Source organism: Castor canadensis, chromosome 8 (assembly GCF_047511655.1).
Source record: "Castor canadensis chromosome 8, mCasCan1.hap1v2, whole genome shotgun sequence".
In the NCBI taxonomy this organism is placed as follows: Eukaryota; Metazoa; Chordata; class Mammalia; order Rodentia; family Castoridae; genus Castor; species Castor canadensis.
The window spans coordinates 141,259,230-141,273,764 of NC_133393.1; the positions used below are offsets into that span (position 1 = coordinate 141,259,230).

General features: G+C 42.6%; 1 protein-coding gene across 1 annotated transcript in view; it reads right to left on the reverse strand.

The window, feature by feature from the left end:
- Aldh1l2 (aldehyde dehydrogenase 1 family member L2) overlaps nt 1–14,535 on the reverse strand; it is a 45,718-nt gene that overhangs the window by 11,690 nt on the left and 19,493 nt on the right. The window contains exons 10-18 of the mRNA XM_074084278.1: nt 13,644–13,791; nt 9,995–10,114; nt 8,971–9,098; nt 7,315–7,465; nt 4,425–4,495; nt 4,234–4,339; nt 3,198–3,285; nt 2,197–2,290; nt 109–208 (exon numbers count right to left, since the gene is read on the reverse strand). Coding sequence (XP_073940379.1) covers nt 109–208; nt 2,197–2,290; nt 3,198–3,285; nt 4,234–4,339; nt 4,425–4,495; nt 7,315–7,465; nt 8,971–9,098; nt 9,995–10,114; nt 13,644–13,791 — 1,006 coding nt within the window. The remainder of the gene's footprint in view (nt 1–108; nt 209–2,196; nt 2,291–3,197; nt 3,286–4,233; nt 4,340–4,424; nt 4,496–7,314; nt 7,466–8,970; nt 9,099–9,994; nt 10,115–13,643; nt 13,792–14,535) is intronic.

Genomic DNA, 14,535 nt, shown 5'->3' on the forward strand with positions numbered 1-14,535 from the left:
AAAAAATATAGCTTCTATTTATGGCTACACAAAACCAAATCTCATTTTAAGACTGCAATAATGAGATGAATCGTGACTTAGAAGCAGGCGCCACGGACCCACTCTTACCATTCGCACAGCCTTGTCAAGTTCACAGTCATTGAATATTATAAGTGGGGACTTGCCGCCAAGCTCAAGGGAGACTTTCTTCAAGTTGCTCACAGCACAGCTGAAGGAAAATGAATGGGAAAGGAGCATTTAGTTGTTGCTTCTCCCCGCCTCCATCCCTCCCTCTTTCTCTTCTGTTTTTTAAACCGTAAGTTACCAGTTTGCATGGAAAATAAAATTGAGCCTCAGGAATGGTAAGGAACTTGTTTAGAGCTGGCAGAGTGGCTCAAGTGGTAGAGCACCTGCCTAGCAAGCATGAGGTCCTGAGTTCAAACCCCAGTACCACCAAAAAAAAATTCTTCAGTCAGGCACGGTGGTGCATGTGAAAGCTTATCTCAAAAACAAAACAAAACAAAATAGAAAAGAAAAAGAAAAAAAAAAAACTCAAAGACAAACTTTGAATGATAGAGTGATGATTACCATTGAAGCTGGGTGGTGAGCACATTGTCCTTTTTCTGGAGCTTTTTGTTTATGTTAGAAATTTTCCATAATAAAGGTTTTTAAAATTCTGAGGCCAAAGGATTAGAGATTCTCATAGGTAAGTCACATTCTTTAAGAATTTGAGTTACACAAAGGCCTGCCAAGAAAATTCAACTTAGAACAGAGTACTACAACATTGTGTGTGGGGGGGGGTTCAAATTTTACAAGTAAGTTGCTTGTTTCTCCTTTTTTTTTTTTTGGTTACTGGGGTTTGAACTCAGGGCTTCAAGCTTGCTAAGTAGACAGACACTACCACTTAAACCACACCCCCAGCCCTTTTTGACTTTAGTTATTTTTCAGGTAGAGTCTTGAATTTTTGCCGAGTGTGCCTAAGACTTTGATCCTCCTACACATAGCCTTCTGCATAGCCAGGATTACAACAGCATGAGACCATGCTGGGCTTACGCTGAGATGGGGTCTTGCTAAGGTTTTGCCTTGGCTGGCCTCAAACTGAGATCCTCCTGATCCCCACCTCCCTAGTAGCTGGGATTACAGGAATGAAATACCCAACTATTTCTCCCATCTTATACCTTTGGGTTTTTGTTTGTTTGTTTGTTTGTTGCCATACAGGAGTTTGAACTCAGGGCCTTGTGCTTGCTAGGCCAGTCCCTTTGAAAAGTGATGTATGACAAGTTTATACATTATGTAATTATGTTGATGGGGACCAAAGCCACGCCTTGTGTATGTCAGGCAATTGCTCTACCACTAAGCTACACCCCCAGCCCTCATAAGTATTCTTATTTAAAACATGCAGACAGAATTGTAGACAGAAGAAAAAAAACCCTACAAAATTCCTTCCAAGACTCAATGACCATTGGATTATTTTTCCCATTTTAATATACTTACCTCTGGTCCGTCCAGTGATGGCTTTTACCTTTTTTATTTGTTTCTTGCGGGTTTTGTTTTTGTTTTGCGTTTTTGAGATAGAGCCTCATGATGGTCTTGAACTTGAGATCCTCCTGTCTCAGCCTCCTGAGTGCTGGGATTATAAGAGTGTGCCACCACACCCTACCTCATTTAACAGAGTTGGGACCACCTAATACATATAAGCTTATGCCTTATTTTTCTTTCAAATGATCATCTTAACAATTTTCAATGTAATTAAAAAATTCTCCATCCACCTACTACAGCGTTCTGTTATGCTGACATACTTTGTCTCTCTGGATATTGAGATGATTAGCAATTTTTTAAAAACTAGTGTTAATACTATGTCCTGAGAATCCATTCTATACCCAGTCCAGATTTGCCATATTTAATGTATAAATTTGTTATTGTATTGCTTTTCAATTTCTGACTTATAATCCAAAAAGTTTGGGCCTCAGCTTTAGCACAGAACATTTCTTGGGCTGGATTATGAGAGCTACCAGTCAGGGGCAGAATTTCAGTGTAGCTCTGGTTTTGTTAACTGTGGGCCTGAAAGCTCTGGAAAGTCTTTCACTGCACTCAGACATCACAGCATCCTGCAGTGATAAAGTAGATTGCTCTTCTACATTGAATGTGGTTTTGCTCACTCCAAAAGCACTCTGGTTTAATGGGATCTTTAGCAGGCAGACATACTAAAGTCAGTACCTCTTCATGATCTGTTTGCCAATAGCAGTGGAGCCAGTGAAACCGAGTTTGCGGATATCAGGGTGCTCAGAAAGGTGCTGTCCTGCAACGCCCCCTGTAGAATTAGGGGACAAAACACAAATGAGAATGTGGTGCATGTCTTACGGTTCAGGTGAGCCTCTGAATTCATTGGAGTAGATTCACAGACTTTCATGTGAGTCTTAGTTTTGCATTTTCTGTAGTAATTGCAAACTGACAAAAGTCAAAATTAATATCCTTTGCAGTCTTTGATGGGTGTCGTGGCTTGAATATGAAGTGTCTCCCTAAGCCTCATGTACTGGGGGTTTGGTTACCAACTGCTTTGGGGAAGTGATTGCATACTGAGGGCTCCGACCTCATCAGTGGAATCCCCGATGCATCTGTAATATGATGGAGTTACTGGGAGCTGGGGAGAGGCAGGAGGTGGGGCCTACCTACAGGAAGTAGGTCACTGGGGGTCATCCTTGGGGTTAAATCTTGCCCTGCCCTTTCTTGTAAACCCAGCTCTGCTTCCTGTCTGCTGTGAAGAGTTTTCATCTGCCACATGGTCCTATCGCCATGGTGTTCTGCCTGAGCACAAAGGGCCGAGTGACTCTGGATGGACCCTATGGCACCACGAGCCAAATCAATTCCTCTGGAAGTTGTTTCTGTCAGGTGGTGGTCACAGTGATGCAAAGTGTGATTAATATAATGGATGAGCTTTGGTTGATATTTGCCAAAGTAGTTATTGAAAACCAAAGTGGGCCACCTTAGGCTAGTTTTACCAGTAACTCTCTCTCTCTCTCTCTCTCTCCACACATGCACACGCACACACACATGCTTCCCACACACAGTTGACTTCCACCTTAGGAGTTACACACTTGGTAAGCTGTATTTAGTTTTAATATAGCTAGAATTCAGATAAGACTCTGGTGAGGGGACAGGTGCTCAGCCACCCCTTACCACCCCCTGGCTGTCACCGAGTGAGTCATTTGAGGGCCTACCTGAGCCTGGGATGATGTTGATTACCCCCTTGGGAAAGCCTGCTTTCACAGACAGCTCTGCAAACTTCAAAGCAGTCAAGGGTGTGACCTGACAGAGGCAGACAGCAGTTACCTTCTTCAGACCCGTCCTGTCCTTCACACTGGTACCTGGTTTTCCCTTGATGGCTGTGCAAGAGCTCTTTTGATCTTTATTTTATATGTCTTTTTTAAATTTTAATATAATTTCAGACTCATCACAAAGTTTCTAAAATAGTACAAAGAGTTCTTTATAGATCTTCACCCTGAACCCTCCAGTGACCCCCTTTCTGTATGTCAGTATTGATCCCTGCATGCTTTGACACTAAGGTTCAGTATATACTGTGCACCCATAGGCTGTACAGTGCTCCGTATATGCTGTACATAGCATACACGTCTATACGCATTTCCTTTACCTGCCATCGCACAATTTTCTCTTCCTTCCTCCCTCCCTCTCTTCTTTGCTTCTTCCTTCCTTACTGGACAGGGGTTTGAACTCAGGGCTTTGCACCTGCCAAGCAGATGCTCTACCTCTTGAGTCACACCTCAGTCCATTTTGCCCTGGTTATTTTGGAGATTGGGTCTTGTGAACTATTTGCCCAGGCTGGCCTTGAGCCTCAATCCTCCTGATCTCAGCCTCCTAAGTAGCTGGGATTATAGGCGTGAGCTACTGGCATCTGGTTTTTTCTTTTGATAGCTCACAACCACTCTGTATAGTTAAATGCTGGGCCCTGGCATTATGCAAAGATTGAACTGGCTTGTAGGAAGTCAGAGGGTCACACTGCTGTACACTATCCCTGCCTCCACGGTCATGGAAGTTTTCAATAATGCACCTTCATCCAGGGCGTTAGGTAGCATTAAAATGAATATTTGTCAATGATGTATCAAAATTTTGTTCTTGATATGTAGAAAGATGTTATAATATACAATTTCAGTTTTACTTAAAGACACACTACTCATAAGTGTCTGCCCGCTTTTCAGAGTGCAGGGTGGGAGCTCTGCACCTCGCCCCACGCCTCACCTGAGCTGGCTTCAACACCAAGGTGTTGCCTGCCGCCAGACACGCTGCACTCTTCCACGCCAGCATCATCAGCGGATAGTTCCAGGGAATGATGATGGCACAGACGCTGCAGGGAGGAAGCAGCAGCCTCAGTTGTCCCAACCAACACAACTTCTGGTGCCTTGCGGCCTCCCCCTCTCCCACCGCCTTACCCCAGGGGCTCCTTCTTGGTGAAGGTCAGGTTGCGATTTGGACGGGCCTGGTTGATCGGAATTGTCGAGCCCTGAGGGAGAGAAAAGGTTGATAACTAGTTTACTAATTTAAATTAATGAGTTTAACCTCACAGAACCCATTTCCTGTCCCCCTCTCTTATTTGTCCCCAGTTAATATGAAAAGGGTCTGTTCAATTTATAAAAAATATACCCTACCCAAGAAAGAACTGTTTCTCTTTCAAAAGAATTATGAGACACAGGAGAATAAACAAAATTCTAATCTAGTCAACCTGTTTCCAACTTCCAGCATGGCAGAGAACATCAATTGCCCGATGTCCATTCTCCTCTCTTTCCTTAGTAGGGGAAGGAATCCCAATATTAATAATGGGGACAGCACTGTCCAATAAAATACCACTTCCTAGTCTCCATAGCACATAGAGATGGTCAAGGGCGCATGTAAGCACAAAGCATTAGGAAGGGAATGTTCTTTAAAGTAGGCTGACTTTACATTTTTCTCCACTCCCACTTCCTCCTCCTTCCTGCTCAGAATGTTGCTGAAATGGCTGGCGCTGCAGTGGTAATCATTAGACCATGAGACAACCTTGAGGGTAGAAGTCAATGGTAGTAACAGAGCCTGGTGGGGGGTTGGGGGTGGGGAATGGGGGGGAGGAATCGCACATACTAGTCTTTCAACCCCTTGAAAGTGGGAGAAAAATAAAAAACTTCTCACTTCGGTTTTCTGTTGTACACAACTAATCCAAATTGAGTCACAATAGTGGTTTTGTCCTGATTGAACTCAGGTGCAAGGCCCTGAGGCACTCTATCCTTTGAGCCATGCCTCCAGCCCTTTTTGCTGTGGGTATTTTTGAGGTAGGATCTCATTTTATGCCTGGGCAGCCCAGACTGTGATCCTCCACCGATTTATGCTTCCCTGAGTAGCTGGGATGCTAGGTACCCGCTTCCATTCTCAGCTATTGGTTAAGATGCAGTCTCTTAAACTTTTTGCCTGGGCTGGCTTCAATTCACAATCCCCCTAATCTCTACCTCCCAAGCAGCTAGGATTTGGCTGGTGGAGTGGTTCAACGGTAAGAGTGCCTGTCTAGCAAGCATGAGGCCCTGAGTTCAAACCCCAGTGCCACCAAAAAAAAAAAAAAGGGGGGGGGGAGCCAAGTAGCTAGGATTATAGCCATGAGCCATCACACCCGGCACAACAGTAGTCTTTAACTGAAGCTGTTTGCTTGGTTTGTCCCATCAGACATTGTTCCTGTTACTGATACAAGTGTACAATCTCTTATCTGAAACCCTTGCAGCCAGGTCTGTTTTGGAATGCAGAATTTTGGGGACCTTGGAAGCATAATTTAGTGGAAACTGCTTACATTATCTATTGCCCACAGAAGGGTCTGGGAGGGCCCTCCATAAACAAACATATTTACTCAATGAAAGAGGAATGTTCACGCTTGGAGCTATAAATAAAGATTATGAAGAGAATCCCGTTCATTTGGGTCAGGGTTTGGTAGCAAATGAGTCTGACCAAATCAACGTTCGGGTTTTGAAGCTCTTTGTAGCCCATGATTAAGGATAAGAGATAGACCTGAGCCATTATTACTAAGTATTTATAAATGCATGACTTTGTGGCTCAACCACAATAAAAACTTCATTATGTGCAAGACCCACTATGTTTCAGACTCATCTTGTCCTGTAATGTAGAAGTAGCTTATTTCCAATCTTTTAGCATAACTTGCAATGGATGTATGATTGTGACCATTTCACAGATGAAAGAAGCAAGGCTTTAACTGTTCAGTAGCACAGTTGGACTTAAACCTGTGTCGCTGGCTCTCTGCTAACACTGCAGGTAGCAATGCACCCAGGTGAGTATTAGGTTCCCCAGTCTCCTCTGCAGAGAGAGAGCCAGCGGATAGGAGATCCAAGCATGAGTCATCGTGAGGTTGGAGCTGCATTTAAGCCCGTCTACATTTTGTCCTCTTCCTCCTCCTTGCTGCCATGGAGTCCATGAGCAGCTGCCTTCTGCTCTTTGCTAGGAGCCCCACTTTTTCCTTCCATACCCCCACCATGCTAAGGGCAAGCGTGGCTGCCATTGTTAGCACATACTTCTTATCTTAGAGGCCAAGGAAAAGTAAATGCTTATTGTACCCAAGTCGTCATCAAAATCTTTCTTATGCTCAAATGGCTTCATCTATCTGCATTCTCTTCTGGCAAGCTTCTTTCTATACATCTAGAAGGCTATTCGACACTCTCAGGAGACATGACAGTAAAGGGCAGAGAACACCGTTAGAACTTAGATTCAGAAAGTCTTGAGCTCAACCCTCATTCCTTATTACAAGAAAGACATCTGTTTCCTCAAATCTCTGCCTTCCCTGTCATAAGGGGATGAGCTGTTCACATGCCTCACGCAGTCATTTCAGCCAATGCTAGGGTCTGAAGGTGCCCCCATAATTCATGTATTAGAAATATGTTCCAATGCAAGAGGTGGGGCCTCATCAGAGGTGTTCAGTCACGAGGCTCTACCCTCATGAATGGGTTAACGGCACTATTCAAAGGGCTCGTGTGAATGGATTTGTTCTCTTCTGCTACATGAAGATACAGCACTTCCTCTCTTCAGAGAACATGGCAAGGTGCCATCTTGGAACCAGACGTCAAACTTGCTGGCACCTTGATCTCGGACTTCCCAGTACCCAGAACTGTGAGAGAATCAATTTCTGTTCTTTATAAATACCCAAGACTGGGTATTCTGTCATAGCAATACAAAATGGACTAAGACAACCATGTTATGTATGTAAGAAAACCTACATTAAAAGGCGGATCTGGCTAGTTGTACACACTAATGAATGTTAGTCCCTTTTTCTTCGGAACAAAGAGCATTTGTGCTTACCTGAATTTTGTCACACCAGCCAGCAAAGTATCTGAGTGTTTGCACAGACATTCCAATGTGAGTCTTCAGAGCCAAGGTATAGACAGCCCCTGAGTCAAGGGCTTCAATGGTGGCCAGCTCTTCTTGGTTTTCTTCCAGTAGGTCTGCAAGCCTGTAGGGTCAGTGAAAGAAATGTATCCAACCAACACTGATTGAGGTAAATACAAAAAAGACAGGTCTCTGCCATTATGGACACCATGGCCTGGAAGGGAGCAATAGAGTAAACAAATAATTATATAAACCATTTGTTTCACCCATTGCAAAGGAGAAGCAGAGGGTGCTGAAGTATGTATAACCTGCCTTATGGATGCCTAAGAGGTAGAGAGTGACTGAGCCATGGTGATGTAAGGAATGTAGGCAGCTCATGAATATGTAAGGAGATGTCAGAGCAGCCCACACTACTGACAACACACCGACTCTTGTGGATTTCTTGTTGGTAAAGAAATGTTTTCAAAACTAATGAAAGAGGACAAGTTAGAAACCTGGAATGAATGACAGACACTACCATAGAGTTTGGGGTTTTTTGTTTTTTTGGTTTTTTTTTGTGGTACTGGAGCTTGAACTCAGGGCATTCACCTTGAGCCACTCCACTAGCCCTATTTTTGTGAAGGGTTTTTCAAGATAGGATCTCGTGAGCTATTTGCCTGGGCTGACTTTGAACCATGATCCTCCTGATCTCTGTCCCCTGACTAGCTAGGATCACAGGCGTGAGCCACCAGAACCTGGGGTTTAGTTTCTTTGGGAAGATAAGCCCAGGACGATGGGATGATTATAAAATAGTCAAACTTTGTCATTGCTTTCCTTCATTGAGTGTCCTTTTGGGCCATTCTAGAGTCAGGCTTGATGTTCCCCTAATGTTTCTTCCAGATCTGGCTCACAGAAGTTTCTTTTTTAATTCAGGTCAGACACCTGGGGTCAGGTAAGCAGGAAATGAATAGTAATTGGATCTAATTACTCCTGGAGTCCTAGTTACTGACTTAAGCACTCTCCCCAGGCCTTGGTGTCGTTGTCCTTGCTCCTCTCACTACACATCAAACAGACTGAAGATTTGTCTTTGAAATCAGGGGTTCTGGATAGTCCCCATTTGCTGCTCTTTAGCCATTCTCCATCCTGCTCCATGACCTTGGAGGATGACCTTTATTCACTGCCTGTCCTGCCCACTGGGAGGCACTAGTGAACAGGAGGAAGACTTGGTTAGAGGTTAAATTCCCCAGTTCCCTCACAGATGGGCTGTAGTTCAGTGACCACCATGTCCCCCACCCAAGATCACCATGTGTTGCTCTTCTGCAGCTACAGATCTTGCCAGATTCTTCTTGTCCCTTCAGACCTTGGAGGAGAGACAGCTTCCCTCCCAATGCTCCTGCTTGGGGTGTGTCATTGCTTCTTGTGTGACTCTCTTGCCCTTGCCCTTGCCCACATCTCTGTAAATAGTCCTTTAGTAAACATTTTTCCTCTTACAAAAATCAAGAGTTCCTGCATCTGGGACTTTATATGATACAAGTCACAGCAGACATTATACAATGGGTGTGTGATAGAATGCTTTGCAAGGACTTTTAAACTCTTGGCAATGTTAGCCTGTATCGAAAGGTAACAGACTTTCTTTTCTAAGACACACACCTGTACATCAGCCTTCCTCTCTCTCGGGCGTTCATTCTTCCCCACTCGCCGTGCTCAAAGGCATCCTTGGCTGCGGCTACTGCCTTGTCAACATCCACCAAAGAAGCGTAGGACACTTTGCAGATTGTCTAGTTCAAGGTAAGGAAAAACAGGTCACAAGAGAGGTATTAATGTTGTTCTTGAAACTAACATTATATGAATAAGAAAAAGAGTATACTTAATAAAACTTGGAGAATGTTATGATTGAAAATTAGTACATCCAGTAACACACTAAAGAAAAAAGAAATAATTTGAATGTGTAAATTGTGAACCTGAGATTTGGTACTTTTTTTCTTTTGGCAATACTGAGGTTTGAGCTCAGGGCCTGACGCTTGCTAGGTTCTAACACTTGAGCCACAATCCCATCCCTTTTAGTTATTTTTTGGATAGGGTCTTGCATTTTTGCCAGAGACCAGGCTGGACAGCAATCCTCCTACCTAGCCTCCTGAGTAACTGGGACCACAGGTGTGAACAACCATACCAGCTTGTTGGTTGAGACGGGGTCTTGCTAACTTTTGTCCAGACTGTCCTTGAAAGGTGATGCTCACAATCTCTGCCTCCTGAACAGCTGGGATCACAAGTGTGAGCCACTGTACCCAGTCTGAAATTTGGTACTTCTCATGCCACATCTCACGGATGAACACATTTAGGGAGGTGATACATTTCTTCTAGTGTCTTAGGGAAGTTGAATTTCTTGCCATGAATTTTCAAAGTCTGAAATTTTTTTCCCACATATAGCTCTACACAGAGGGGTGCTTTTTTTGTGTATAACTATAGCTGTTTAAATTCATCACAAATATTCATTCTGTTAAAAAAAAAAAAGGTAACTAGAGTTAACAGTGGCCGCTACCAGTACTGAATAGTTGAAAGGATGCAGAAAGTATGCTTATATGAAGTGCTGGGTGACTTCCTAAGACTGCCTGTTTGACAACCGTGTAAACCAAAAATCCTCATTGACTGGTCACTATGTGCTGTCACTACTCACAGATCCATCTGCTGGGTTGATGGTGTCATACGTCTTTCCATCATCTGCGTCCACAAACTGTCCATTTATGAAACACTGAGAAGGCATTCTTATCGTCATGTCATTGACCTCCTTCAAAACCTGAGAGAGAATTATGTTAACAGACTCAGTGATTTCTGTGCTTATTGATTTGATGCCAAACAGCAGTAAAGAAGCTCATTCTCTAAGGTAAAGGGAGGAGTTAAGTCAATGGATTCTAGCTCCTGCTGTCCTGAAGGTCAAATATGGGTACAATTTGGGCCTTAAGACATTTGGCGTGGCCACTGAGGCTGGAGCAGTGCCTGTGATAACAGTATTCTCGGTTGGGCTTTGTCACCAGCTCAGTCCTTCCTTGCAGATGAAAAAGCCACCACACAATGCCCACACCACCATCTAGTGGAGGCATCCATGGAGCACGGCCACTGCTTCCACTTACACCTTGAAAATGCCTTGGCCTTAGGTGCCGGTTCACGCTGTGCACACTCAGGTTTCTTCCCTAAATTCCTCCCAGTTTTTGCTTCCTCTGTTACGCATGATGCTTAAATTTTTCTTCCCACCGCTGGCTGACAAGTGGATTGAGGTTACTCAGTTAGCTTCTATAAAGCTGTTTTTTCAACAGTGAAATAGGAGAATGATATCTGCTTCACACAGTAAAAATATCCTTCAGACATGAAGGAGAAATTAAAGCATTCTCAAATGGACAAGAACTGAGAAAACTCAGTGCTAATCCAAGGATCCCTTCAGCTGAAACGAAAGGACCTTAGACAGTAACGAGTACTCAGGCACTGGTGAAGGTAGGTAACATAAGCAAGTACACACATCAGGATAAATAGATCTTCATCTTTAACTCTTTAAAAGATTTAAAAGATGATCAAGTAAAGCAATAATTACAAAACTGTTGGTAGGGGGGAGAAATGACCCAAACATTGTATGCACATATAAATAAAATAAAAAATAATAAAATAATAAAAATTTAAAAAACTGTTGGTGAGCTTACCATGTATGAAGGTGGAACTTACATGAAAGCAACAGCACAGTTAGGGGGTATGAAACGGACCCATCTGAAGCTAAATCCTTCTATACTATCAGTAGTAAATTGGTATTAATCTGAACTAATTTGTTTTAAGTTAAAAAGTTACTTGTAATCCTCAGGGCAGTCACTAAGAAAATAACTAAAAGATATAATAAAGAAACAATAAGGGATTAAAATGACACATTAGGCAATATCTATTTAACACAAAAGAAGGCAGTATGGGAGGACTTAGGGTAAAAAGGCATCAAGCCAGACAGAAAGCACAAGTGTCAAAAGAACATAGATGAATTAGATTCCATCAAAATATCTGTGTGTGTCAAAGGACGCTGTCAAGAAAGTGAGGCCATTGCTGTGAAATGGCAGCACTGCCTCTAGCTGACTGAGCTGCCACCGAAGGGTGGGGGGGTGGGTTAAGTAGGGAGAATTCTCTACCTTTTGCTCTTACAGAGCTGACTGCCTGCAAATTGACCCATGGGAAAGAACCCAGGAAACAACTGTCTACAAAAGCTGCTGAGGAGAGTGTGCCCTCTACTGGAGGGATGACAAAAATCTCATTGTGACAGGTCTGGTACTGTGGCACTCTGTGAAATTAGATGCTCTCAGAAGTCCATTGAACTTCTGATTTACAAAATCCCCTTTTAGCATCTGGTACAAGAAATTGCTCAGAATTCCAAAACAGATCTGTGCTTCCAGAATGCAACTACTGGTGATTTGCAGGAGCCCAGTGAGGCCCAGCTGGTTGGCCTTTGGAAGATACCAATCTGTACGCTTTCCATGCCAAAGTGTAGCAATTATGCCAAAAGACATCCAGCTAGCACACCGCGTATGTGGAGAACCAGCTTAATCCACTATGACAGGAAACATTCTGCCCTCCTCCCATTTTCCCCTCTTCCCGTTCTCAGTAATCCTGAATGCTAGATATTTTCCTCCCATGGGCTCAAAAGGTACATGATGGTGAGTGGAAAACAGGGCACAGATGTCAGGTTTTGACAGTGTTTCATTTTTGTGTGTGAATTTTATTATAAATGTGAGAGTATAAAACACTACTATGAGTCAAAATGTTTCAGTGAGTAAGTTTCCACAGTTTAACTTTAAAACAGTTATAAACAAAGCCGCTAGCTGTTTCTGGACAATGCCAGCATTTGGATTTTCAAACAATAAGTACATTTCTTGTTGCCAGCATGTAAATGGCGTTTGTAGCATTTCATCACACAGTAGATTCCATCCACTCACTGTACCTGTCTAACTGCGTCGGCCTGTGTGCAGGTTCATGTTTTAAATGTTCTCTGTTCTGTACAAAAGAAATTGTATGGAAATCCACAGAACAAGAGAAAACATTTGCAAACCCATATCAATGAAGATCTAGTATCCAAAATATACAAAGGACGCTTACAACTCAACAATAAGAAGACAACTCAAGTCTTAAAATGGACAGAGGATTTGGGTTCTGTTGTTGTGTTTGGGTTTTTTGTTTGTTTTGAAACAATGTCTCACTACATAGCCAGGCTGGTTTTGCAACCCTCCTGTCTCCATCTCCCCAGTGCTGGGATTATGGTATGTATCACTATGCCCAGTCTGCACACAGGGTTTGAATTAATTTTTCTCCAAAGAAAAATATACAAATGTCCAATAAACACATGAAAAGATGCTCCCCACCATTAGTCATTAGGGAATGAAAAATCAAAACCACAGTTACCACTTCACACCCACGAGGACAGCTACAAAAGAAAAGACAGATAACAGCAAATGTTGACAAGGATATGGAGAAACTAGAACTCTCCTACATTGTGGGTGGGTTAAAAAATGGTGTAGCTGATTTGGAAAACATTTTGGCAGTTCCTCAAAAAGTTAAGTATAGAGCTACAGTATGCCTCATTCAATCTACTCTTCGGTATATACCCAGCGAACTGAAAACATATGAATTTTTATAACAGCATTAGTCACAGCAGCCCAAAAGGGGGGGTAACCCTAATGATCACCAGCTGATGAGTGGATAATCCAGCCATGGTAGATCCACACAGTGGATCACTTGGTCAGAAAAAGGAATGAAGTGATGACATGTACCACAGTGTACAAAAACCTTGAACACATTTGCTAAAAGCAAGAAGCCAGACATGAAAGGCCACATGCTGTATGGGTCTACATATATGAAATATCCAGTCTTTGGTGATCTGTCCAGACAGAATGGAGATTAGTAGTTTCCAGGGGCTGAGGATAGGAGGTGGGAGAAGGGGGATGATTGCCAATGATTGCCAATCTTTCTTTTGGGGGTGATGATAATTGTACAACTGTATGAATGTTCTGAAAACCACAAAAATTTATACTTTAAAAGGGTGAACTTTATGATATCTGAATTATATCTCAATAAACTGGTTTAAAAAGTTTATAAATGGCCAGGTGTGGTGACAAATGCCTATAATCCCAGCAGTTGGGTGGCTGAAGCAGGAGGATCATGAATTCAAGCCCAGCCTGGGCCACAATAGTGAATTCCAGGCCAGCCTGGATTACAAAAATAAAAAAGGTTATAACTGTAAAGCAAATGAATGAAAGGTGCTCTGCTCTTAATGACACAGAGCTGAAATGTCAAGGAACACTCACGTAATCTACTACCAGCTCCTCCTCTTGGTCCTCTCCTCTCAGTTTTCTCACAACCTTTTGAATGAAGTCTTCAAACCTGGTAGCCATATAGACATCTTCATTCTGTAACTGAAGTCCACCACACTTTTGTCTGATCTCTTCAACCAGCCTTAAGACAAGAAGCAGCTCATGTTACTCACATTTTAAAAGGGCCTCAGAGGACTATTTACAGCATCTGTCAGGCTGTGTTGAAGTGAGGCTTCTGTCACATGTCTATTTACACCCCATGAGATCTGTGGTAAAGAATCACAGAAGCCAATAAGACTTGGGGCAAGAAAATTAAAAACTGTCTTGAAGGAAAATGACTATTTTTGGTAACCTCTTCTTCTTCTCTTTTTTTTTTTTTTCTTTAGTTGTACTAGGGTTTGAACTCGGGGCCTCACACTTGCCAGGCAGGTGCTCTACCCTTGAGCCACTCCTCCAATTCTGAAAATGACTATTTTTGTTTTTAACTTTCTCCATGACAATAAAAGAAATCAAGGCAAATATATTTTAAGTCTTACAAGCAAGATAGTAAGGACAAATAAGATCAGCTCCTCTCCTTTCAAATGAGCTCAAGGAATAAGGAGAAAACGGGCAATTTCCTAACGGAAGATAATGAGAAATGAATGTCTTATAGAATATTTTCTCTAGACTATGCACAGGGATAAGGCAGACACTTGTTTGTGTTGCATATTTAATGTAGGTACTGAGTAGATGCACATAGGTCAATATCATTTTACAAGTCTTTTTCAATCCTTTGATTTCCTTGGCTAATTTGTGAAATTACAGCTGTTATCTAACATCTTTCTTTCTTTCTTTCTTTTTTCTTTCCTCCCTTCCTTCCTTCCTTCTTTCTTTCCTTCCTTCCTTC